The sequence below is a fragment of the Notolepis coatsorum genome (assembly GCF_963971535.1).
Source record: "Notolepis coatsorum genome assembly, chromosome: 13".
Taxonomy (NCBI): Eukaryota; Metazoa; Chordata; class Actinopteri; order Aulopiformes; family Paralepididae; genus Notolepis; species Notolepis coatsorum.
The window spans coordinates 72,117,990-72,143,386 of NC_140177.1; the positions used below are offsets into that span (position 1 = coordinate 72,117,990).

The following is a 25,397-nucleotide window of genomic DNA, read 5'->3' on the forward strand; positions in this document are numbered from 1 at the left end:
GAGACACATATTCAAGTTCTCTCCAGATGAAATATGGGGCCAGGTTTTATATAATCGTGAGAGAGTCGAGAGAAAGAAGCTATTAGGAAGTCTTTCCTCTGGAAACACATTGAGCGTTGGCTGCTTGGCAACCCTTGGATGGGTGTCAAAGGAAGCACTCATATAATACTTATCTCTACCTCTGTGATGTATATTCTTGTAATCATGGCTGGTTTCATAATGTGCTAGCGTGAGAGTGATGCTGCAGTGTGGTCCAACGTCTCTCTCTGCCCAAGGAGAGAGGTGACTCAGCTCGCCGCCTACACACCGGAACCTCACGATGTCTCAATTAAGCACACACAGCAAAGCCTAGTAAAGCCACAGTCACAGGGGAATGAACCCAGGGCGAGCCATGTGTATAGCTATTTTAGCAGTTCGCTTAAGTGGAATAAGGAGTGGCATTAGAGTGACAGCTCAAACAACGTTGCTAGGAGCTAGGGGACTCCGGAGTAGCATTAGCATGATTACTGCCAATCTAGCATAGCCACAGACACGAGGGAGTATGAATATAGCAATGCCAGTTAGCTTAGTTTAGCCGCAGGCTAAGAGTAACAGGGGAGTGAGGAATGGTATTATGGGTAGACACGCTAAGCTGGCATTTCTATTATAGCACACACCCACTTTAAACAATCACACACACACACACACACACACACACACACACACACACACACACACACACACACACACACACACACACACACACACACACACACACACACACACACACACACACACACACACACACACACACACTCCAGTACTGTACCAGTAGCCACACACAGGTACTCACGCATGCCTGGGTGCCATGCCTACCGTAGGATACATATGCCAGTGCATACACAGGTAGGCTATTGAGACATACTTAAAACACACATAGCCTACACACTTAGAACACACACACATCATCATCGTCATAATCATCATCATCATTCCTTCATTCGATCCAACGCCACCTCCCCATTTCCCCAGTGCAGTTTGATCTTATTACATATGTCCTCACTGACAGCGTTCTGTTGGTGCAGAAGGACATTGAGCGATATGTTCATTAAATGAGGTCGGCTGTGGAAAATGTGTAAGTAATTAGTGCAGCTTTTACAAAATGGCAGGCATTCATAAAGCTACAGTGGTTTCACCTGAAAAGTCCACACAGTGCAACGCACACAAGAGAGCGTTGTTCTTACATGGTCAGAGGCAGCCGGCTGTAATGAGGTTTCACCTGAAGAGTCCACACAGTGCAACGCACACAAGAGAGGGTTGTTCTTCCATGGTCAGAGGCAGCCGGCTGTAATGAGGTTTCACCTGAAGAGTCCACACAGTGCAACGCACACAAGAGAGCGTTGTTCTTCCATGGTCAGAGGCAGCCGGCTGTAATGAGGTTTCACCTGAAGAGTCCACACAGTGCAACGCACACAAGAGAGCGTTGTTCTTACATGGTCAGAGGCAGCCGGCTGTAATGAGGTTTCACCTGAAGAGTCCACACAGTGCAACGCACACAAGAGAGGGTTGTTCTTCCATGGTCAGAGGCAGCCGGCTGTAATGAGGTTTCACCTGAAGAGTCCACACAGTGCAACGCACACAAGAGAGGGTTGTTCTTACATGGTCAGAGGCAGCCGGCTGTAATGAGGTTTCACCTGAAGAGTCCACACAGTGCAACGCACACAAGAGAGGGTTGTTCTTACATGGTCAGAGGCAGCCGGCTGTAATGAGGTTTCACCTGAAGAGTCCACACAGTGCAACGCACACAAGAGAGGGTTGTTCTTACATGGTGGCTTCCATAGACAAACTGCCGGGGCCTCCAATATTGCGCTGTGATTGGCTGGGACGCTCTCCACGCTGGCTTCCGTTCCTTTCTACTGTTCGGCAGCGTCAAGCTATTAGCTATTTAAGCTAATGTTAGGCTTAGCCAGCCTCATTGTCTTCTACAGTAGGAAATCAGTGAATAACTAGCTACTTCATTGTCTCAGCAATCTTCGCCGATAGATTTACGTTAGGGGCACTAGCTTAACGTTAGCTCCCATCATCAGTGCTACTGACAGGGTCCACTGACAGCCTCCTGTAAAACAGCAAGGAGTATGAAACTCTAGTATAAGCTTACTGAAATATCGTTGTTCATCAAAAATGTGGGAATGTTTTCATATTTTGAATGACTGTCCTATTTTTCATACTGTCGTAAGCCTAGGAATCCAGGGGTAACAATGCTAACGTTAGCTCCACGGTCAGTCAGGGTTTGACAAAAGCTGCCATTCTCAGTGAGGTCAGGGACTGCCTTCCTGCCTGCTTTCCTCGCTCATTCACACACTAAAACACATTCACATAGTCAGAGACACAGAGTCACGTACATATAAAGAAATGAGGACACACACAGACACACTATGGGATGTGTTTTTGTTTTATCCATTTGCTAAGCAGCCAATCCCGTCGATCGGCACCTCGCTGTGAACTGACCACGAAGCACAGGTTCAGGTTCAGGTTTTTATTTAGACTCCACAACATATACAGATCATTAATCCAGCATACATTGCTGTCAAGGATAGTAACGTAAAAGCCTCTTGACTTATTTCCATCGTTGTCCTTGGGTGTCAAGGATGCTAGAAACACACAACTCATTACAGAATTAATCACAATTATTATCTTTGCATAATAATAATGGCACAACCCTAAATTAATACAAAACAAAGCACATTTGTTGATACAATGTTCATTTATGTCGAAAGTCAGTGAGCTTCAGGAAGCACCCTCGGGGGAGGGAATTTGGGGGATGGGAGGGAGGGCGGAGAGTGGGGGGTGGGAGTTAAGGAGAGGGTAGTGGCTTAGGGTTTTGGGCGTGTGAGGCAGTCGAGGGATCCACCCCTCCTTCCGTGCACGTCGCCAGTCGTGCTCGTGGGGGGGAGGTTTGCGTGAGGATGGGGAGGGGGGAGGGGGAGGCCATCCATCTTATCTTCAGACAGTCAGATACTGTCCCGTCCTTGGTTGCGATGGGTACGGACGTCATAAACCAGGTCTTATCTTGACTTCTTCTCCTCGGCCTCTTTCATTGACCTCTTTCATTCCTTCTTTCTTCCACAGACTTGAGTTACGTGGCGGGGGGGGGGGGGTGGGTTGAAACAGGTTACAATGATTCCTGTAATGCTTTAATTTAATCCAGATATTGCATCTTCTTTGTCGCGGTCCTAATGTCCTGCGCGACCCCCAACATTATTTGACCCCTACATTGTTCATCGGCTGTATGTTGAGCGAGCCGCTTTGTCAGTTCAATGTGGGCATTTTCCAATCGTGCTACTACTTGACGGCAGCAAATCCAAATCCAAATTGCGATCGCTCCCCAACCGATCAGGAAGATGACGAGGAGATACAGATCCTCAACATCTTCAATCTCAATAGAATATAGGCATATTGATCGCCAATTATTCCAACTGTCAATTGCAAACCCGGCCTGGAATGTCCCTATCGGACATAATGGTTCGGTCGCACTTTGTTTTCTTGAAGAGAAGATTTGATCCACTGCTGCAAAACTCCAGCTTACGACACTCTCCTTGTCATCCCTCTCGCCATCACCCCTCTTGTCAGAGAATGTAAAATATTTTCAGCATATCCCAATCACGAAACATTTGTCTATATTCTAATCTGGGCCTACATCATGATATATCATAACATAGCACATCATGATATACTGTAGCATAACATACCCAAACAGCACCTTGCAGGGGCCTACATGTGGGGGGTCCTACTAATCACCCCAAAGTACCAGAAAATACCAGAAAATACCCCAAAATACCCCAAAGTATACCCCAAAATACCAGAAAATACCCCAAAATACCCCAGAATACCCCAAAGTATACCCCAAAGTACCAGAAAATACCATAAAATGCCCCAAAATACCCTAAAATACCCCAAACTATACCCCAAAATACCCTAAAATACCCCAAAGTATACCCCAAAGTAACAGAAAATACCAGAAAATACCCCAAAATACCAGAAAATACCAGAAAAGACCCCAAAATTAGGGATGTCCGATATTATATAAAAAAAAAAACAATAACAATATTTGTTATATATATATCCAGTGAAATTATTAGTTACCTGAAATTATTCAGTTTTTTGGGGGGAGAAACCCTGCATATATCGGTATCGGTTGATATCGGTATCGGAAATTAAGAGTTGGACAATATCGGAATATCGGTATCGGTAAAAAAGCCAATATCGAGCATCCCTACCCAAAATACCCCAAAGTATACCCCAAAGTACCAGAAAATACCAGAAAATACCCCAAAATACCCTAAAATACCCGAAAGTATACCCCAAAATACCAGAAAATACCAGAAAATACCCTAAAAACCCCAAAATACCCTAAAATACCCCAAATTATACCCCAAAATACCAGAAAATACCAGAAAATACCCCAAAATACCCCCAAAATACCCCAAAGTATACCCCAAAATACCAGAAAATACCAGAAAATACCCCAAAATACCCTAAAATACCCCAAAGTATCCCAAAATACCAGGAAAATACCCCCAAAATACCCCAAAATACCCTAAAATACCCCAAAGTATACCCCAACGTACCAGGAAATACCCCAAAATACCCCAAAATACCCCAAAGTACCCCAAAATACCCCCAAAGTACCCCCAAAATACCCCACAGTACCCCAAAGTACCCCAACATATCCCAAAATGAAAAACAAAAATTTGAACATTTTGTGTAATAGTTAATAGTGTGTAATAGTGTAATAGTTTACTAGTGTGTAATAGTGTAATAGTGTGTAATAGTGTAATAGTGTGCTAGTGTGCTAGTGTGTAATAGTGTAATAGTGTGTAATAGTGTAATAGTGTGCTAGTGTAATAGTGTAATAGTGTGTAATAGTGTAATAGTGTAATAGTGTGTAATAGTGTGCTAGTGTTATAGTGTAATAGTGTGTAATAGTGTGTAATAGTGTAATAGTGTGCTAGTGTGTAATAGTGTATAGTGTAATAGCGTGCTAATGGTGTAATAGTGTGTAATAGTGTAATAGTGTTGTAATAGTGTGTAATAGTGTAATAGTGTGTAATAGTGTAATAGTGTGTAATAGTGTAATAGTGTGTAATAGTGTAATAGTGTGTAATAGTGTAATAGTGTGATAGTGTAATAGTGTGTAATAGTGTAATAGTGTAATAATGTAATAGTGTGTAATAGTGTAATAGTGTATAAGTGTGTAATAGTGTAATAGTGTGTAATAATATAATAGTGTAATAGTGTGTAATAGTGTGCTAGTGTAATAGTGTGTAATTGTGTGTAATAGTGTAATAGTGTGTAATAGTGTGTAATAGTGTAATAGACACTATTACACACTATTAAACTATTACACACTATTACACTATTACACACTATTACACTATTACACACTATTACACAAAATTACACACTATTACACTATTACACTAGCACACTATTACACTATTACACACTATTACACACTATTACACTATTACACACTATTACACTATTACACACTATTACACTATTACACACTATTACACTATTACACACTATTACACTATTACACTAGCATACTATTACACTATTACACACTATTACACACTATATACACTATTACACACTATTACACTATTACACACTAGCACACTATTACACTATTACACACTATTACACTATTACACTATTACACGATTACACACTATTACACTATTACACTATTACACTATTACACTATTAACACACTAGCACACTATTACACTATTACACACTATTACACTATTACACACTATTACACTATTACACTAGCACACTATTACACTATTAAACACTATTACACTATTACACACTAGCAACACTATTACACTATTACACTATTACCCTATTACACCTAGCACACTATTACACTATTACACACTATTACACACTATTACACTAGCACACTATTACACACTATTACACTATTACACTATTACACACTATTACACTATTACACTATTACACACTATTACACAAAATTACACTATTACACTATTACACAATATTACACTATTACACACTATTACACTATTACACTAGCCACACTATTACACACTATTACACTATTACACTATTACACACTAGCACACGATTACACTATTACACACTATTACACTATTACACTATTACACACTATTACACTATTACAGTATTACAGTATTACAGTATTACACACTATTACACTATTACACTATTACACACTATTACACTATTACACAAAATGTGCACATTTTTGTTTTTTCATTTTGGGATATGTTGGGGGTACTTTGGGCTATTTTGGGGTACTGTGGGGTATTTTGGGTATACTTTGGGGTACTTTGGGTATTTTGGGGTATTTTCTGGTACTTTGGGGTATACTTTGGGGTATTTTAGGGTATGTTGGGGTATTTTCTGGTACTTTGGGGTATACTTTGGGGTATATTAGGGTATTTTGGGGTATTTTCTGGTATTTTCTGGTACTTTGGGTATACTTTGGGGTATTTTGGGGTATTTTCTGGTATTCTCTGGTATTTTGGGGTATACTTTGGGGTATTTTCTGGTATTTTGGGGTATACTTTGGGGTATTTTGGGGTATTTTCTGGTATTTTCTGGTACTTTGGGGTATACTTTGGGGTATTTTCTGGTATTTGGGGTATACTTTGGGGTATTTTAGGGTATTTTGGGGTATTTTCTGAGTACTTTGGGGTATACTTTGGGTATTTTAGGGTATTTTGGGGTATTTTCTGGTATTTTGGGGTATACTTTGGGGTATATTAGGGGTATTTTGGGGTATTTTCTGGTACTTTGGGTATACTTTGGGTATTTTGGGGTATTTTCTGGTATTTTATGGTATTTTGGGGTATACTTTGGGGTATTTTGGGGTATTTTCTGGTATTTTCTGGTACTTTGGGGTATACTTTGGGGTATTTTCTGGTATTTTGGGGTATACTTTGGGGTATTTTAGGGTATTTTGTGGTATTTTGTGGTACTTTGGGGTGATTAGTAGGACCCCATGTGGGCCCTTTTTAGGACGATTTTCCCACCGGCACTTTGGCGACCCCTAGTGGCTCGGGTGTGCATATTTTGTAATACAATATATATCGAATTGAAGGCTTATTTGTTGCCTGTTGATAGCGACAAAATCCGCTCAGCGGTTCTCGAGTTACATGCCGGTATTTGAGGCTTGTGCAAAGTACACGGTATTACGCAAAATACCACTCCCGACTCTTGGGGCTCTAGTTCCGTCAATCTAGTAGCCAATGAGTGTGGCTTTCCAATGATACCCCATCTGGGCATGTATGAATCAGGGATCTGATTCGAGCGAAAACAGGAAGAAACTCAGTTTTTCTTTTGTACACAGTTTACCAAAATCACTCCTAATCACTCATTTCTGAATGGATCTTTATGAAATGTGGACTACATAAGGCTTCAGGCTATGGGTCCGTATTGATTTGTAAGCCATACCACCCTTCCTGGGGAAATACTACCTCTGGACTACTAACTACTACAGAAAAACTTTAGTAACAAGTTTTTCTACAACTCAAGTTCAGACCTATGTCACTCTAGTACGTTAGCAATACAATTTTCTTTTTTTTCTGGAAATCAGAAACTTCAGAATGTCATCTTTCAAAAGAGACCAGGCTCATGCATGTGCTATAAGTATAAAGTATGTTGTTTTAGTTTGGCAAAAAAAAGTATGCAGGGTGCTCCAGTAGCACACCATGTTACCGCGCTGCGTCGCGGGACTCCGTGCTGCGTCACGGATCTGGTTGGACTCCGAGGTTCGATTCCCGGACTCGCCGTCATTTGCCGAATGTCTCCCCCTGCTCTCTCTCCCGTTTCACCCTACAACTGTCCGGTCATGCTTGACCAGAAAAGCGATAAACGCTAAAAAATTAAGTAAAAAAAAAAAAAAAAAAGTATGCAGTCCTCAAAAATGAAAACTAAAAAGGCCACTTTGGGGGCGCAGGTTAAGAGGTTAAACATCTTCAAAAAGTAAGCAAGCAATGCTCTAAGCGTAATTAAACAGCAGGATTATACAGCAGGGAAATTATACAACGCTATTTGAACCAATATCTTCTTTTAATTGCTGTGACAAAACTAAATCTGAACATAATAATGAAAATAACAAAAGGCAGAACACACTTAGTTGATCTTAGATAGTATGCTGGAATCCACAACAGTCTACAGTAAAACCCCAATAGGTCTATTGCAGGGGTCAGCAACCTTTACTATCGAAAGAGCCACTTTTCCCCCGTCCCACAAAATAAAATGCTCAGGGAGCCGCACAACCTATTTACCCTTAAAATGAAGATAACACAGTGTATAACATTTTATATATCCCCAAGCATACCCCACATTTAGCATAAAACGCCTGACAATTGCATACCCAAAGTAATTTGCGATTTATTATACTTTATACTTATAGCACACAGTTTGTTGCATTAATGGGATTATAAAGCAACAAAAAGAAAAATGTTGACTTTTTAATTGCTGTTTTTACCTGTTATAACAAAGGAAAACCTCAAACTCTTATGAAGTGGAGAAAAGATACTGGCTGTGTAGACCTATTTTTTAATAAAAAACAGAAGAGGAGACAAAACACTGGTGTCTGTAGACCGACTTTCAAATAAAACCCAGGTATATATTTGAGTCCTTCCCTTATTTGTGGAACATTTATAAAATAAAAGTAGTCCACTTTGAAAAAAGACTACCATGTGTACTGTAGACCTACTTTGAAATAAAACCCTGAACTATGCAGCTCTATTAGAGTCCTTCCCTTATTTGTGGAAAATCTATAAAATAAAAAGTACATTTTTCGTTGTTTGCAAATTTCGCACCACATATCAGGCATACAGGTAAGCCTTTTGTTGACTAAATATCTTAGTTGATGAAATATTTTTTCATTTCAGTGTCACAGTATGACATCGATATTAAAAAAAAATAAAAAGATTTTATTTTTAATTTTTTTGGCCAGGGAGCCGCAGCTGATTGGCTAAAGAGCCGCATGCGGCCTCGAGGCCGCAGGTTGCCGACCACTGGTCTATTGGAACAATGTGTATACATACCAAACAGAATCTTCAAAGCCCCAATCATCTGTGATTTGCCTGTATGCAAATAGAATGTTGCAGAGTTTTACTTTTAGATGGAGGACAATATAGTAGGAGGACCCGCTGCAGTTTGCTCACAGGTGCACATGGGGGTGGACGACGCCATCATCTTCCTGCTCCACAGCGCATACACCCATCAGGAGAAAGCTGGGGAATCCTGTTTTTTTTTTTTTTTTTTTCTCAAGCACGTTCAGCACCATCCAGCTTCTACTGCTGGGGGATAATCTGACAGAGGAAGGTAGACGTCTTCACGGTGTCCTGGATCACAGACTATCTGGATGATGAGAGAAGTTTGTTTGGCTCCTGGTAGATCCTGCTGTATATGCCCAGTACCTACCTTCCATAGAGAAACCTTTAGGTGATTGATTGGTTTAGGTCACCGAATTTACCTGCACGAATGGCGAATTGTGGTCACCTATCAAGTAACGCTTTAGACTGCTGCTACCTGTCAATACTACACAGGTACTTCATAGGCACATCATACTCCTCCTTCAAAATAGAAGTTCCAAGTACCACTTGGCTCTAGTCAGTATATTCTGAAAAGCAGCAGCAGTGTCATACGCCATGAATAATAAATGCACCTGTGTCATATTCACTAGTAGCTATAGCTATAGTCTACAGTGGTACTTTAGAGGTGAGCAAAAATAAAAGCGAATAAAATAATCGGGTAAATTCACAACCTCATGCATCTGGAGACCCTAACCGATCGTATCTACGTTGTGCAGCCACTCTCGATCTCTGGATCTAAATATTTCTCTGGAACTATTCCCAACTGTAAGTGGCTAGGGACTGGTGATGTACAGGAGAGTCCACCGGCTAGTCTAAACATTAGTATATTTAATTAATTATTCTTGCATCATAGCCACGGGTGTGTGACTACTTTCCTTCAAGCCACTGTATTTTTGGTTTGGTGCCTGCTAGGCTACTAGCTACTAGGCTTGGGCGGTATGACGGTATTACGGTATACCAGGGTATTTAGAAATCCCGACGGTATTGAAAATCAATACCGTCAAAATCACAGATGCGTTTCAGTTTCTATTACACGGCATTGGTTGTAGTGCACACACAGCACGCGCCAGCAGAGGGCGAGACCAGTCCTCACTAGTGGAGCGAGCACACGCAGAGCTGGTTGTCTACACACAGGAGGACGCAAACGATAGGGTAAAACCCGCTTCAGTGGTGGAAATTAAATGAGACACGCTTACCTTTGCTGGTGCTGCGGGCTAACTGGCTATTCTGAGAGCTAACTGTTGTGTATGTGGATCACATCGGTGTTCACGCTTTACGGTAATGTTGCGACAGTGCTGTGAAAATACCGTAAAGTGTTGTGGTAATGAGAGTTGATGTGTTTGTTGTTGTGCACTGGTGGAGCAAGCAAATAAACGGTAAAACGTTACGTCGCAGTCCGGTGCGTTTTTTAATACACAATACTAACGTTACTAGTAGGTGCTGCAGGCTAACTGGCTACCTTCTGAGAGCTAACAATAGTAGCACTAGGATGCTGCAGGCTTCTGGCTACCTTCTGAGAGCTAACGATAGTAGCACTAGGATGCTGCGGGCTAACTGGCCATCGTTCCGTGATTTGTTTACGGGTTGACCCCCCCCCCCCCCCCCCCGCTGATGAAAATGAAAGTCATACTGTCATATACCGTATACCGGGGTATTATGTCAGCAAGGTATGACGGTATTAAAAAAATTATACCGCCCAAGCCTACTAGCTACAGTACCTGCAGATTAGACTACCTGTATATGCGCTGTCAACTCTTGCTCTGACCCGTTGACACAGGAGAGAATATAAGGAGACATTTAACGAGTCACACCAGGTACAAATGAGTGTAATTAGGACAGGTAGACAGGGCAATTACCCACCAGGAGAGCGAAGCCCAAACGTTAAATATAGGGCCAGATCTCCTCTTTCCAATGGCAGTGTTAAATCTGGATTTAGTCATTTCCAATGCAATGCATGCACAGATAATTCACATTATTCAGAGAAACTCTTATTTCCGATTTCTTTTTAAAATCATTCGTAAACAAACGTAGTGCTGAACATATACACTTTGACTGCTGTTTTGATAGGGTTAGGGTATTTACTCTTGGCTACATTTGAAAAAGAAACACAACATTAATTAATACAGTCTGTATTGATCAATTTCAAGATTCAAGAGTTTTATGACAAGAACAGCAGGGTACAGAGCTTAACAGGCTAGTGTACTGTAGCCTTCTATCCCACGTATGCTGAGCTGGCTTGGATGAAGAGCACCAAATACAAACAAAATACCATACCACCAGTGTTGGGAAAGTTCACTTTCTACATGAACTAGTTCAGTTCACAGTTCACAATTTTTTAAATGAACTAGTTCAGTTCATAATTCAACATTTTGAACTAAAGTTCATGGTTTCAAAAATGAACAAATTTATAGTTTATAGTTCTTTTTTCAATACAGTACGTTGCTGCGAGTTATTATTTGTAAAAATTATTGAACCACAGACAGCAATTGGAATACTGGCATTTCCATAACGCTTTGCTGCCGCTCATTCAGTCCACACTAGTAGCAGCTGCAGCTTTCATCTCTACAGTATATTTTCAAAAACATGAGGAAAAACTTTGCTTGAATTGTCTTTATTATGAAAACAAAAACAGGACTTTTGCTTATTCTCAATGTGCCATTTAAGGTTTGCTGTTGACGTTGTCGATGTACAGGCTTGCTTCTTCAAACCGGGTGGACAAAGTTTACAGACAAACGTTAGATTTTTCCCGTCTGAGTCAGTACTGACTTTAACGCTAAACTCTTTTAAATGCTCATACGCCGACGTCTAGAGGTAGAGTCTGACTCTGAGCAAGTGCTGCTGCAGCTCTCGGCTTCGTCCATGATAATTATGCTCGCCGATTCCGCGGTTCCACTGTTTGTTGTGAGGAGTCTGATGACGTAGCCAGGGGGTGACAGGCGCGTTGCCAGATTGGGTGGTTTTCCGCATTATTTTGAAGCCTGTTTACGGTGTGTTTTAACTGGGTTTTCGGCTGAAAGGCATATGAAATCTGGCACACCTTTGAACGCCGTTATAATAGAGTGCTGAGAATGAACGCACTTTTGTACGCCGTTATACAGCGCTGAGAATGAACCCGTTCGCAATTACGTTCATTTAGCGGAAATACAGTACTGTACGTTCAGTTCACGTTCACCCCAAAATAAGTTTTTCCACACTACAATACATACAATCAGTGAAGAATATTTGTGGATCTTCTCATTTGAGAACACTGTGCAATTGCCATGACCAATATCTGTCACAGTTTATTGTGTGTTCCAGTGCCCCTGGTGAACAGCATCTGCCAGGACACAAACAAACAGATGCAATTAAAAACAATCTAGACAGGCAGAAGATTGAAGATCATCATGAAAATGTAAAGGGAAAGTACTACCCTAAAATATAATTCACATGTAACTTCTATAACATTGTACAGCTCAGTTTCAATTTGTGAATATGAACAAATATCAAATAAGATGAATACCAGAGACAATGTATTCAAGAGAAATTATTGAGATGCTGCATACATAATGAATAATGGAACAGATCCTGGAACACTAGAACAGTACCCTTGGTGATTGTATCGGCATATGGGGATATTTTCGGATTCAGAGTTAATTTCGATGCAATAGCTCAAACTAAAGTTCCATGAGCCTACAAAATTGGTCACTAATTCCATGGCAATGGACCAACTCCAAAAAGTGATGTCACAAAGTGTTGATGCTCTGATATCCAGCTTGGGGGGACAGTTGTCTATGTTTATATAATGATTTAACTGTCCAAGCACAATGTAAATTCTATCATCATCATCATCAACATCATGCGAAGCATCAACAGCATGCGAAGCATTTCCATAAATGTTGTCCCCAAACACCTTACCAGTGCAATCTGAGCATGCACCATACCCCCATCTCCCATTGGATGACTTAGCCTACAATTATTAGCCTTGGGGGTAAACAGGAAGTGAGTGACAGACAAAGAGACATGGGCAGAATCATTCTTATCCTCTAGCATTAGCATTAGCATTCAACTATACTTGGATATACATCAATAACTATACTTGGAGAACAGTGTGCTAACATGCTAATGCTAATGTGTAAACAGGAAACAGAAAGTGAGTGACAGAGGCGCAGCCATAATTAGTTAGCATGCTAATGCTAATAATAATAACACTATTGCTCACTTAAGCATGGGGGTGTGGTTAACCTAGACCAGTGGTTCTCAACCTGTTTACACCAAGTACCACTTGAGAGCGTAGCTGGCTCTCCAAGTACCACCATATGACCGGCGTTAAAATACAGTCTAACTCTATTCAGCTATGCACAGTTCACGCAGGAGGCAGATTTATTCCTAATAACATTGTTAACTTTTGTCAGACACAGCCACAATGTACGAAAGGGGTACTAGAACTAGCAAACTCTTCCACACAATTCTCATACAATGTGAGGGGCATTGAGAACATAGCAAGTGAGAAAATTAAGAACAACTGTATTTCAGCAAATGTAGGCCTACTTCATTCAAACACTTGCTCTGAATGAACACTCTCTCCATCTCTCTCACACACTCTCTCCATCTCACACACTCTCTCCCTCTCGCTCTCTCACACACACTCTCTCCCTCTCACACTCTCTTCCTCTCTCTCTCTCTCTCTCTCTCTCTCTCTCTCTCTATCTCTCTCTCTCTCACACACTCTCCCTCTCTCTCTCACACACTCTCTCCCTCTCTCTCTCTCCCTCTCTCTCTCTCTCTCTCTCTCTCTCTCTCTCTCTCTCTCTCTCTCTCTCTCTCTCTCTCTCTCTCTCTCTCTCTCTCTCTCTCTCTCTCTCTCTCACACATGCACAAAGTGTAACAGGGAGGGATATAATACAGTTCAAACAAATAAATAAGTGTCTGTCAGATGCTCTCTCCCCCCACTGTGTCTCTCCCTCTCCATCTCTTCCTCCCTCTCCTTCCTTTCTCTCTCTCCTTCTCTCTCCCTCTCTCTCTTCCCCCTCTCTCTCACACACACACACTAGTTTTGCGCGGGCTGATCCAGAGTCGCGAGTCAAACTAAAATATTTGTATTGTTTGCGGGTCATTTGCGGCCGGGTTAGTTAAAATAAAAATGTAATTTTAGCATAATATCGACGATATCCTGCATCAAATCCCGACTCTTTCCCGAGTCCAATCAAATAAAGTCTAATCCGACAGCAGTAACAGCATAATGATGAATGAATAGTGATGTGGATGTAAATCAACAAAACAGTTTTACATTTTAGAAGAGACGGAAGGCTTTGAGAAACGAGTGTTCAGTCACTCTGTATAGTGTTACTTACCTGGCACGATACGAGGCTTGGCTGTGGTTGTTCAGCAGGATTGAATCGTGGACTTGCGCTTACAGTATTCAGTCCATCACGTTTTCTTGTGAAGAAATCTTCTGGTTAAAAAAATATTCTCCTCCACTATTCTCTTTTGAATATCTCCCGTTTTGAGCCACTTTTGCGACATCCCTCGGCTACAACGTCATGGAAACAAACATTTATTTTGTTTCTGAATCTAAAAACAACCAAATAAATTTACAACTTCTTTTAAACCCCAATTTCAATTATCTCAAGCTTTGTTTGGTTCAGTTGTGTTAGGTATTTTTAGTTTGTTCTGTTTAAGTTGACCCGAGTTCTGCTGGGCCCAAGAACAGCTTTTTTGTTTATTTGTTATTGTTGCACCTTTTTGTGGTTTTTGTTCCCTGTATTTATATTTTTGGGAAAAATAAACCTTCCTTTGAGCACTCTACCTATGACTCCTCATGTCTAAGCTGTTTGGTCCCTCACATATACTACTATGTAGTATTAGTACTTTGATTTAAAAGTTGGTTTTATTGAATTTTTGAAAAACATTGATAATCGGGCGGCTACGTGGTGCAGTGGGCAAGGCACTCACCACAAATACTGGAGACGCTGGGCTCACCTGTTCGAGCCCAGTGCTCCACATTGCTTTCAGTTTAGCTGGTCGTCCGTACTAATACACATTGGCAGTATTAGGGGGTGGGAAACTGATGGGTGGGGATCGGGCGTTGTGGACAGCGACTCCTACAGGTCGGTTGGTGCGCCTGCGCAGTAGAATCAGGAAGCGATGGGGGCGGCGCCCCTCCAAAGCGCAGACCCCTGACGCTGAAAGATCGCGCCGCGCAGGTGAAAAGATGCGACTGCTGTTACCTCGAGTATCGGAGGGGACTTGTGCTATGTATGACTTAGTCCACATTGCAGCCGGCTTGTGGGAGGCAAGAAACAGCGTTCGTGACAGGGGAGGGTTGAATTGGATGAGAAGAAATTGGGATGGGAGAAAAATAGAAAATGGGAGAAAAAGTGGATAAAAAAAATAAAAATAAAAACATTGATAATCCAGGGATCCCCCCGAGTACCACCAGCAGGGGGCCCAAGTACCACTAGTGGTACGCGTACCACAGGTTGAGAACCACTGACCTAGACCAATGGAAATAGTAGTCTGTAGTCTGTACTGAGTTAATTGACACCTTTCATAGGTCTTTACGACAATCGGTTCATGAGATATGAATACGTATTTCAATGGACAATACTGGTTGTTGCCCAATGTGAAAGATATTGCAGAAGTCATGTCCCTGGCCTCCCTATGTGGCAAATTTCATCCACCACAGCCTTTTAGTTAGCAAGCTATGCTGAGCTACACACACACACACACACACACACACACACACACACACACAACACACACACACACACACACACACACACACACACACACACACACACACACACACACACACACACACACACACACACACACACACACACACACTACTGATTGCACTGTGTCTCCTCAGGCGTTCCACCTGGTGGAGATAATGATAAAGTAGTCTCTCTGGAAAAGGGTCATTTTCTAGGTATAGTGAGGTATACTAGAGATGGCTGAATGTCTGACTTTGACTTTAAATTAATCCAAATTGAGGTCTGTGCGGCATGATTTGATTGTTAGATATATATGGCTTCGACCTGTGTTCAAGGTCATAATGTGTCTGTCTGTCTTTGCCTGCTTCCTCCACAGCAACACAATCAGGGGAGAGAGAGAGAGAGAGAGAGAGAGAGAGAGAGAGAGAGAGAGAGAGAGAGAGAGAGAGATGGAGAGAGAGAGAGAGAGAGAGAGAGGGGGGGGGGGGCAGGGAGAGATAGAGACATGGGAAAAAGAGAGAGAGAGATGTGTGTATATCCGAGAGTGATAGACTAATCTCCTTCTCTCTTTTTCTTTCCTCCTCTCTTCTCCTCGTCTCATCTCCTGTACTCCACTTACAGTATCTCTTTACTCATCTCTTCTTCTCTTCTCTTCTCTTCTCTTCTCTTCTCTTCTCTTCTCTTCTCTTCTCTTCTCTTCTCTTCTCTTCTCTTCTCTTCTCTTCTCTTCTCTTCTCTTCTCTTCTCTTCTCTTCTCTTCTTTCCTCACCGCACCTTTGCCAAACCTCCCACCGCCTTCCTCCGTCCTCTTCATGAGATGACACTGTTGTCATCTCTGTTGACATTGCTCCACTCGCTCCTCTGCGAGTGTGAATAGCCTGGTATACTAATTTGGCTCTTAGCTCTTTCCTCCTTCCCCATGTAACTCTATCTTCAATTGATTGGGCCCTAATGAGACAACCGCTCCTATGTATAGCTATTTATAGCCACTTAATGGCCCCGGTGACTGCGGATGTTCACTGTGTGCTCTTGGGGGAAGCAGCATTAGTCCAGTCTGTGGGCTGCACTGCACAGGACACGAGAATATAACAACCAAGAGATGTGTGTAACTGGTGGGGGAAGAATTAAACCACACTGCGGGACAAGAATATTGGAACAACGTCAAACCAACAACAACAACACAATCAATATATACTATTTGTAAACTCTGTATGTCTTCGGTGACAGTCTCTGCTTGTTTGTCACCAACTGAGAGGAGATGAAGAACCATTGTTCATCCAGATAAAGAGACCAAACAGCAGAACAGGGTCAGCGTAGTACAGCGGGGACAGGACCAGAAGCGTGGATAATGAGAGTGAGAAAAATGTAGAGCAACTGGTAGAGAGAGACATTGAGGACACAGGGGGGGGGGGGGGAAGAAAAGAGACAAACATTAACATTGACTTTTTCTTTCTCCCTATGGTGTTCTTTCCACAACTCTTTCGCCTTCAGGCTGAGCAAGCTGCTGTGTCCTTACCTTCTTCTCTGGACTGTTCCATTCCCTAGGGTGGGGGGGGTGGGGGGGGGGGGGGGGAGGTCACGCGCCTCGTACCTGGACTCTGGAGGCTATAGAAGTCGAGAATGGCCTCACTGTCTAACACTGAATGGAGAGGGTGCTCATAGTATATTGTTACTAATTACACAGAGAGGGTGGGGGGCAAGGAGACAGGAAGGGGGACAAGATGGAGGGAAGGAGACAGACAGAGAGAGAAAGAGAAAGAGAGACAGAGAAATACTAATGCCCTCGTCTCAGTCCCCAAAGGCATTATAGAAGCTGTCACTGATACAAGGAGCTAATTGCAAAGGGTGGAGCAACTACGTGTGAGGATCTGGGGCTTGTGTGTGTGTGTGTGTGTGTGTGTGTGTGTGTGTGTGTGTGTGTGTGTGTGTGTGTGTGTGTGTGTGTGTGTGTGTGTGTGTGTGTGTGTGTGTGTGTGTGTGTGTGTGTGTGTGTGTGTGTGTGTGCGTGTGCGTGTGTGTGTGTGTGTGTTGTGTGTGTGTGTGTGTGTGTGTGGCATAGAGTTGTGTGTGTTTCAATCTCATCCTCGCTGTTCTTAATTAAACAGCCCATCCTAGCTTCACGGATGATAGTTGTCAATATGAACCTCCAGCAATTAGTGAAACAGAGGCGCTCCATTATGTCTGTTGTCATTGGATTTGGGAGACTCGATATTTATTTATTTTTTCTTTTTTAAATACCAGTGACTATTATTATTGTCAAATGATTGGTCAAATTGCTGTCTTCTTTTTCTTCTTCTTCCCCTCTTTCATCTTCATCATCACCATACTTTTCTTCTTTTTTTTTATCTACTTTTTCTCCTCCTTTTTTTCTGTGATTTTTCTCCCCATCCCAATTTACCTCTCGTGCCAATTCTCCCTCCCCTGTCCTGATCGTTGCTCGCATATGCCCCCCACTGGCCGGTTGTAGGGAGGATAGAAGCCTTGCATCACATGTCCCCTCCGATACATGTGGAGGCAGCCTGTCACATCTTTTCACCTGCCAGCGTGGACTCTCATTTGGTGAGGAGTAACGTGTAGGAGGCTCACACTACCCCCGCCATTTTCCTGACTTTGCTGTGCAGGCGCCCCAACCGACCTGACTACCACCTTCGACTTCCCACCCGCTAACTCTGCCAATTGAGTTAGTATGACGGCCGGCACAAGCCGGAGGCAACGCCGACAGCCAGATTCGAACCCGGTGTCTCTTGCGTTGGTGACGAGCGCAATGTCCGCTGCGCCACCCAGCCGCCTACTTTATCCTTCTCTATCATCTTATCCTTCATCATCTTCTTCTTCTTCTTCTTCTTCTTCTTCTTCTTCTTCTTCTTCTTCTTCTTCTTCTTCTTCTTCTTCTTCTTCTTCTTCTTCTTCTTCTTCTTCTTCTTCTTCTTCTTCTTCTTCTTTTAAGATATTATTGATCACAATGGGGAAATTCAGGTTCCATAGCAACACCTCTTCTCCTTCATAATTGTCTTCTTCGCCTTCTCATTCTTCTTCTTATTTTTTTCTTCTCCTCCATTATCCTCTTCATCAGTATGTCAGTATTTCATCAAAGTCTCTCTCTCTCTCTCTCCCCCCCACATCCCTTCCTGTATCAATCTATTTCACAACCTTTTTTTTTACCTCCATGTCCCTTTATCTCTCTCCTTTTCCATATACTGTATCTCTTTTTTCATCTTTCTCTCTCCCTCTCCTCGCTCACCAAAGATGCTTTTGCTTTTGTCTGACTCATCTCTGGCTAAGGGGGGGGGGGGGGGGGGCATGTCTCATGACTCATGAAACTGACTCTAGAAATGTGGTTATTTTTGTTAATTTCCTCTAGTTCCTCTTCTGCTTGCTATTCAACTGGTAATAATGACCAGATTCCATAGATCTGTTTTGTATGCATTGAGCAGGTTGGCGCCTTACATGGTTGCCTCATCACCTGTGTTAGGTATAAGTTGTAAAGCGATATAGATATGCAGACCATTAACCATTACTGTCAGAGATGCATTCAGTACATTAGCTATCACTGTCTCCAGTTTCACAGTAGTTTCACAGTGGAGCGTGGAGCTACATAGCACTGCAAACAAACCATTTTTGTTTGTTTGTTTTGTTTAACCTTTATTTACCGCTGAGCATAGATGCTCTTTTTCAGGAACGCCCTGCTTCACATTCACACAGTTCCATTCACACCTGGGAGCTGCCCAGTACAACCACAGTCTGACACCATTGGCCACTAGGGGTGGGACGATACATCGATCCAGATCGATATATCGATCTATTATCAATAATCAAATAGGATCGATGCAACGTAAAAAGATCGATTCATATTGCGATACTCTTATTTTGAAAATCCGGCGACGGCGACGTCATCACCCCGCGCCCAGTGTTGTGAAACTCCGTTTAACATCAACAGCACACAGAGCGTCACTAGAGCAAGACTAGTGAGCCTATTCTGTGACCCAAAACATGTCCCTGCTGTTTTATTCCGCAACGGGTCCAATGCATCTAACCTGCTTTGCAATCCTCGCCACTCCATTATGCCCACGTCGCGTTAAAGATCGAAGATAACGTTACGTTAGCGTAAGCTAACAAGCTAACCCAGAGCCATAGGCAGAGAGAAGTGGGGACTGGGAAGGAGGGTGCATTCTCGGGATAGCCCCACTAACAGGATCTGGCCGGCTTTTCCAGCCAAAATACAGCTCTGTGACAGTGAATAGGATATTAATATAGAAAAAAAAGAAAAACGAACCAAAAACAGTGAACAGGAGGTCTATTTGTATTAAAAACAATAGATTGTTTTTCATTTAAATGTCTGGAAGAGCTCAAAAATAAAAATGTCAAATGATATTTCCATTGCCTTTTTTTTTGTTGATTTAAATGTTACCGTATCGTATCGTGGCAGACTGTGTGATATCGGATAATATCGTATCGTTGTCCAAAGAATCAATATCGTATCGTGATGAAACTGGTGATTCCCACCCCTATTGGCCACTGAGCAACTCCACTGGAGCAGTTGGGGGTTAAGTGCCTTGCTCAAGCGATTGATGCCTTGTTTGGATCCAAGACTAATTCAAGTTTCAAGTTTCTTTATTAGTTGTCATACAAAAATACAGAATACTTTTATATGAAAAATGCTTCTTTCTGTTTTGTTCCTGAGAGTGTGCTAGATAAAAATAGATAAGTATAAATAAGTATAAAATAAGTATAAAATAGAAAGTCAAAAGTACGTAAACAAGTGTAAACAAAAGTGTTCAATATACATACAATATACAATGCAGACTGCAGAGTAGAGAAAAGGTAACTGAGTTACAATACAAACAGTACAATGCAGAAATACAAGACAGACTGCAGTCTGGTGCGTATCGTCAGTGAGGCATAAGTGTGCTGGGGTTTGTTTGTGGCTGTCTCTTGTTAATCGGGGAGGGGGCATGGCCGCTGTCCATGGACCTGAGTCTTTGTTATTTACATCCAACTCCACCGAGCAGGCTTGAATACCCAGAAACAAAAGAAAAACTGGACTTTGAAATGTCCAAAGCCTCTGTGGTTTGTTTTCTCGGGCCGATCCCAATTGTTATCCTCTCCAACTGTAAGGACTGTATATTTGTTGAAAGCAGGTCTTAAAAGTGACTTTGCTATCGCAGGAGGAGCCATTTCCAGGAACAGCATCAGGCTGCTGGCCCAGATGTCAGCTTAGAGGAGTTTTGTATGCGTAGCTGGGCTTTCTCCATCTCTCTCTCTCTCTCTCTCTCTCTCTCTCTCTCTCTCTCTCTCTCTCTCTCTCTCTCTCTCTCTCTCTCTCTCTCTCTCTCTCTCTCACTCACACACACACATACACACACAGTTCCGGGAGTTTTGTATGCATAGCTGCGCTCTCTTGCGCATAGAGCTTACTGGTATTAACCCAGTTTCAGTTTTTTTACGCACGGAGGCCCTTTCCTATTGCGGAGTGGCCTCGTGGGAGAGAGAGATGGAGAAGGAAGGGAGGAAGGACTGAGAGAAGGACTGAGCTGACAATGTGAATATGGATGTCAGGGCCCCTTCGGTGTGCGTGAGAGACACAAAGGAAATTCACAAAGCTGAGTGGTTTCCACAGAAACATTTACCGGGGCCAGTGTCGTTGTCAGGCCAGAGAAAGACCACATCACCACATCTACTAAATCACGCTTCATCTGTCACACACACCTGATGGTCTGTTGTTGTGTTTTAATTGATGGACATGCATGTTTTGAATGGTTGACGAGTCAGTAGCACCACTGATTACAGTGTTTGTGTGTACATTACATTGTGTGTTTGACATATTCAAACCTTGTGAATTTTCGTTGATTCCTATCTCATTGGAGATACTGTATATCCCTTTCACTACCAAATGGTTAACCCTTTCACTGCGACAATACAGAATGTTAACCCTTTCACTGACACACAACAAAGTGTTAACCCTTTCACAACAACACTACAGAAGGTTGAAAGGGATATTCTGAATATATTTCTAATCTAACAGCATTGTGACGCATGCTTGTTCCTGTGTGTCCTCCTACCCCAGGTGCAGCTGAGCCAGGAGTGCATGCGTGCCATGATGAAGATGACATACTGCCCTCACTGCCGGGGCATGGCCTCAGCCAGGCCCTGTGCCAACTACTGTGCCAACGTCATGAAGGGCTGCCTTGCCAACCAGGCCGACCTCAATACTGAGTGGAGAAATCTGGCAGGTGGGGAACAAACACACACACAACACACACACAGACACACACACAGACACACACACACACACACACACACACACACACACACACACACACACACACACACACACACACACACACACACACACACACACACACACACACACACACACACACACACACACACACACACACACACACACACACACACACACACACACACACACACACACACACACACAATGCAAACATTCACAGGGTTTGACAGTGCAAGTATTTCACTCGCTTTTCCATGATCCAAAACCGTGGCTCAGGAGATAAAGCAGTCGTCTGGTAATCGGAAGGTTCCCGGTTTGATTCCGGCTCCTCCTGGCAGTGTGTCAAAGTGTCCTTGAGCAAGACACTTAACCCCTAACTGCTCCCAACGAACAGGTTGGCACCTAGCATAAGTTGTAAAGCGCTTTGGATAAAAGCGCTATATAAATGTGATCTATTTACTATTTCAAAATAGTGCAAACCGGAACTCAATTACCAACTAAAGATTACAACCTACCGTAATCAGCCCCCGCTGCTAATCGTTCAAAAACGAGTTCCACGTTCCACAAGACACAATGCACCAATCACAGTAGAGTGTGTAAGAGATGCAGGAAAGTCAGAATGATCCGTGAAACAGCATGGATTAATTTACCTTCACTCGATTGACATAACATCTCAAAGAAGAATAAAAAAAAATTCCAAAGAAAGAGGAGCATGGAATTTATACCAGTACCATTGTAATATCCCACGCATATATTTCACAACATACGAAACACACAATAATGGACTGACGGCTCAACGTTAGCAGCCCACTAAACTCTTTCTGACTGTGCTGGACCAAAGAAAATCTACGTCTGGGGTTTACCCTATCTGTCCGACCATGAACTCAACAGGTTGTCAATTCAAACAGAGAACACAATTTCCACCGCTGCGGGGGTTTTCAAATGTGGACCGGCAATAAACACAATTTCCTTCATTCCAGTGTTTAGCCCCTCTTTTAATCCTCTCTCCTACTGGGCCGCGCTGGCATGTCTCCGTGGGGTAATTAGCCCCTGCCTGGTGCATTGTCTTTCCATAAGCGCATACCTCATCGTGTTTTATTCCTTACATAACATAGCATAATATTTGCATGGGTAGTGTCTGCACCAGTCATCTGGATGTATGTGAGTTGCCATTGCGTTGTGCGCTCTGCTGCACCTCCCTGTTCAAGGCGAGGACCAGTATAGGGTGAAAAGAGTCTGCAGGGAACATTGATCTGTTCATTTGCATTTCTGAAAGACAAGGCAGGCAATTTTACACGCAGGCATTTGCCAATTAATTTACAAATTACAAGCCAAAGTAGGCCAACGCCATAAACTATGGAGCCAGAGAAACACCTTGAGAATACAGTCACAATCTAACCGATATGCATCATAACAATTACAGATATAAGATACAAGATATATGTAGCGCAGTCTAAATATGTAATTATTTGTTTTTCACTGTGCTCATGAATTTCTTTATGCCCATTTTTTTTTTTTTTGGACGCATGTACTCCTTGGGGGAGAAAAGTTGATTCATGTACTATAAACACACACACACACAGACATAAACACACACACACACACACACACACACACACACACACACACACACACACGCGCACACACATTAAATTCACACATTAAGTAAATTCAATAACTTCACACAGAGCTGTTTAACAGTCAAATTATTTTGGTGATTAATTTGCATCTCATCAACAACACAGCACAGCAACAATGCATAAAACAAAGTCTAATAACCGCCCCTCTGTGCTGAAACTCTATGCTCAACCCCCTGTCTGTCTGTGAAGACACTATGATGCAGGTGGCTAACCGCTTCGAGGGCACATCAGGTGTGGATCTCGTGGTCCTCTCTCTCCCCAATCGCATATCGGAAGCCATCTCTACTATGATGGAGAACATTGACACTGTAAACACCAAGGTGAGATTATGCACACACACACACACACACACACACACACACACACACACACACACACACACACACACACACACACACACACACACACACACACACACACACACACACACACACACACACACACACACACACACACACACACACTAGTAGCACCTAGTGACCACCATTACACATGCATGCACATGAGTGCGCTCGCACGCACACACACGCACGCGTCGCACACACACACACACACATATGCACATTATTATGGCACATCAATATTTGATGGACTACTTATCAGTGACCACTGCTGAATTCATGCTGTTCCAATTCTCCACATATGATTTCAAATAGAGAGACGTGACTCATGCAACGCCCCGCGGGCACCATTGACTTCTCCCTTTAACCGTTTATGAGCAACACTTTTATGTGCCTTTTTAAAAAAGCATTAGCAAGAAAGTCAGCCAAGAAAGTTTGGAGAACAGTGTAGATAGTGGGCGTAAGACAACGTTTCCTCTGTGCTGCGATGCACTCAGGAGCCAGAACCTGGCTGGGGTTGAGCCAGAGCCTCTGCCAGCCTGCCTTCACTCTGGTTTCATTGGTGCTTTGTACAGTAGGCAGTCATAATGTGAGAGTTCCTACACAGGTCTGGAGAGTCTGGAAAAGTATAGGAAATTAATAATACTCAAGGTGGATGCTTTTATTCTGTTCGAACATTTAAGGCGCGTTCACACCAGCCTTGTTTAGTCTGGTCGAATGGAACCCTGGGCCCTCATTCATCAACGTGTTCTACGCACAGATCTGTGCTTACCATGTGCGTACGATCATTTCTAAGCAAAGAGTGGGATTCATCAATTTCAACTTGAACTTGACTTCGTGCTTACATCTACGCACAGTTCAGACCTGGCGTACCTAGCGCCCAGTGGTAGAATATATTATTACAACAAGGAAATGAGCTTCTGTGCATAATAACACTGGCATGTTCTGTACGAACCGTAGTTCATTATAGTTCATTGTAAAATAGCAACAGTAGTGTAATTATGGTCAAAACCCTATAAATAGCATTTGGAATAATAGATCTTTCTCTCAGAATGAATGCAGCATGGTTTATATAGCGTTATCGGAATATACGGGGTGTAGGCTACTGACTGACTGCGCTCCGCGTAGCTTGATTGATTGATTGATTGAAAAGTTTATTAACAGATTGCAGAATGGGTACAGTACAGTACAGCTCAGTACATACAATTGTTAATTGGGGATGCAGACCAACTTTCGTCTTGTTTACATCAGGGTCCCCCATTTTCAATTCATCATAAATCATAAAGCTCAACTCGTTATTATTTTGCGCACAGACCGCCGAAACACGG

General features: G+C 42.5%; 1 protein-coding gene across 1 annotated transcript in view; it reads left to right on the forward strand.

Annotated features, from left to right (window-relative positions):
* The window catches only part of gpc1b (glypican 1b), a 174,088-nt gene that overhangs the window by 88,671 nt on the left and 60,020 nt on the right, over positions 1-25,397 (forward strand). Inside the window, exons 4-5 of the mRNA XM_084327208.1 lie at positions 21,912-22,077; positions 23,918-24,048. Coding sequence (XP_084183334.1) covers positions 21,912-22,077; positions 23,918-24,048 — 297 coding nt within the window. The remainder of the gene's footprint in view (positions 1-21,911; positions 22,078-23,917; positions 24,049-25,397) is intronic.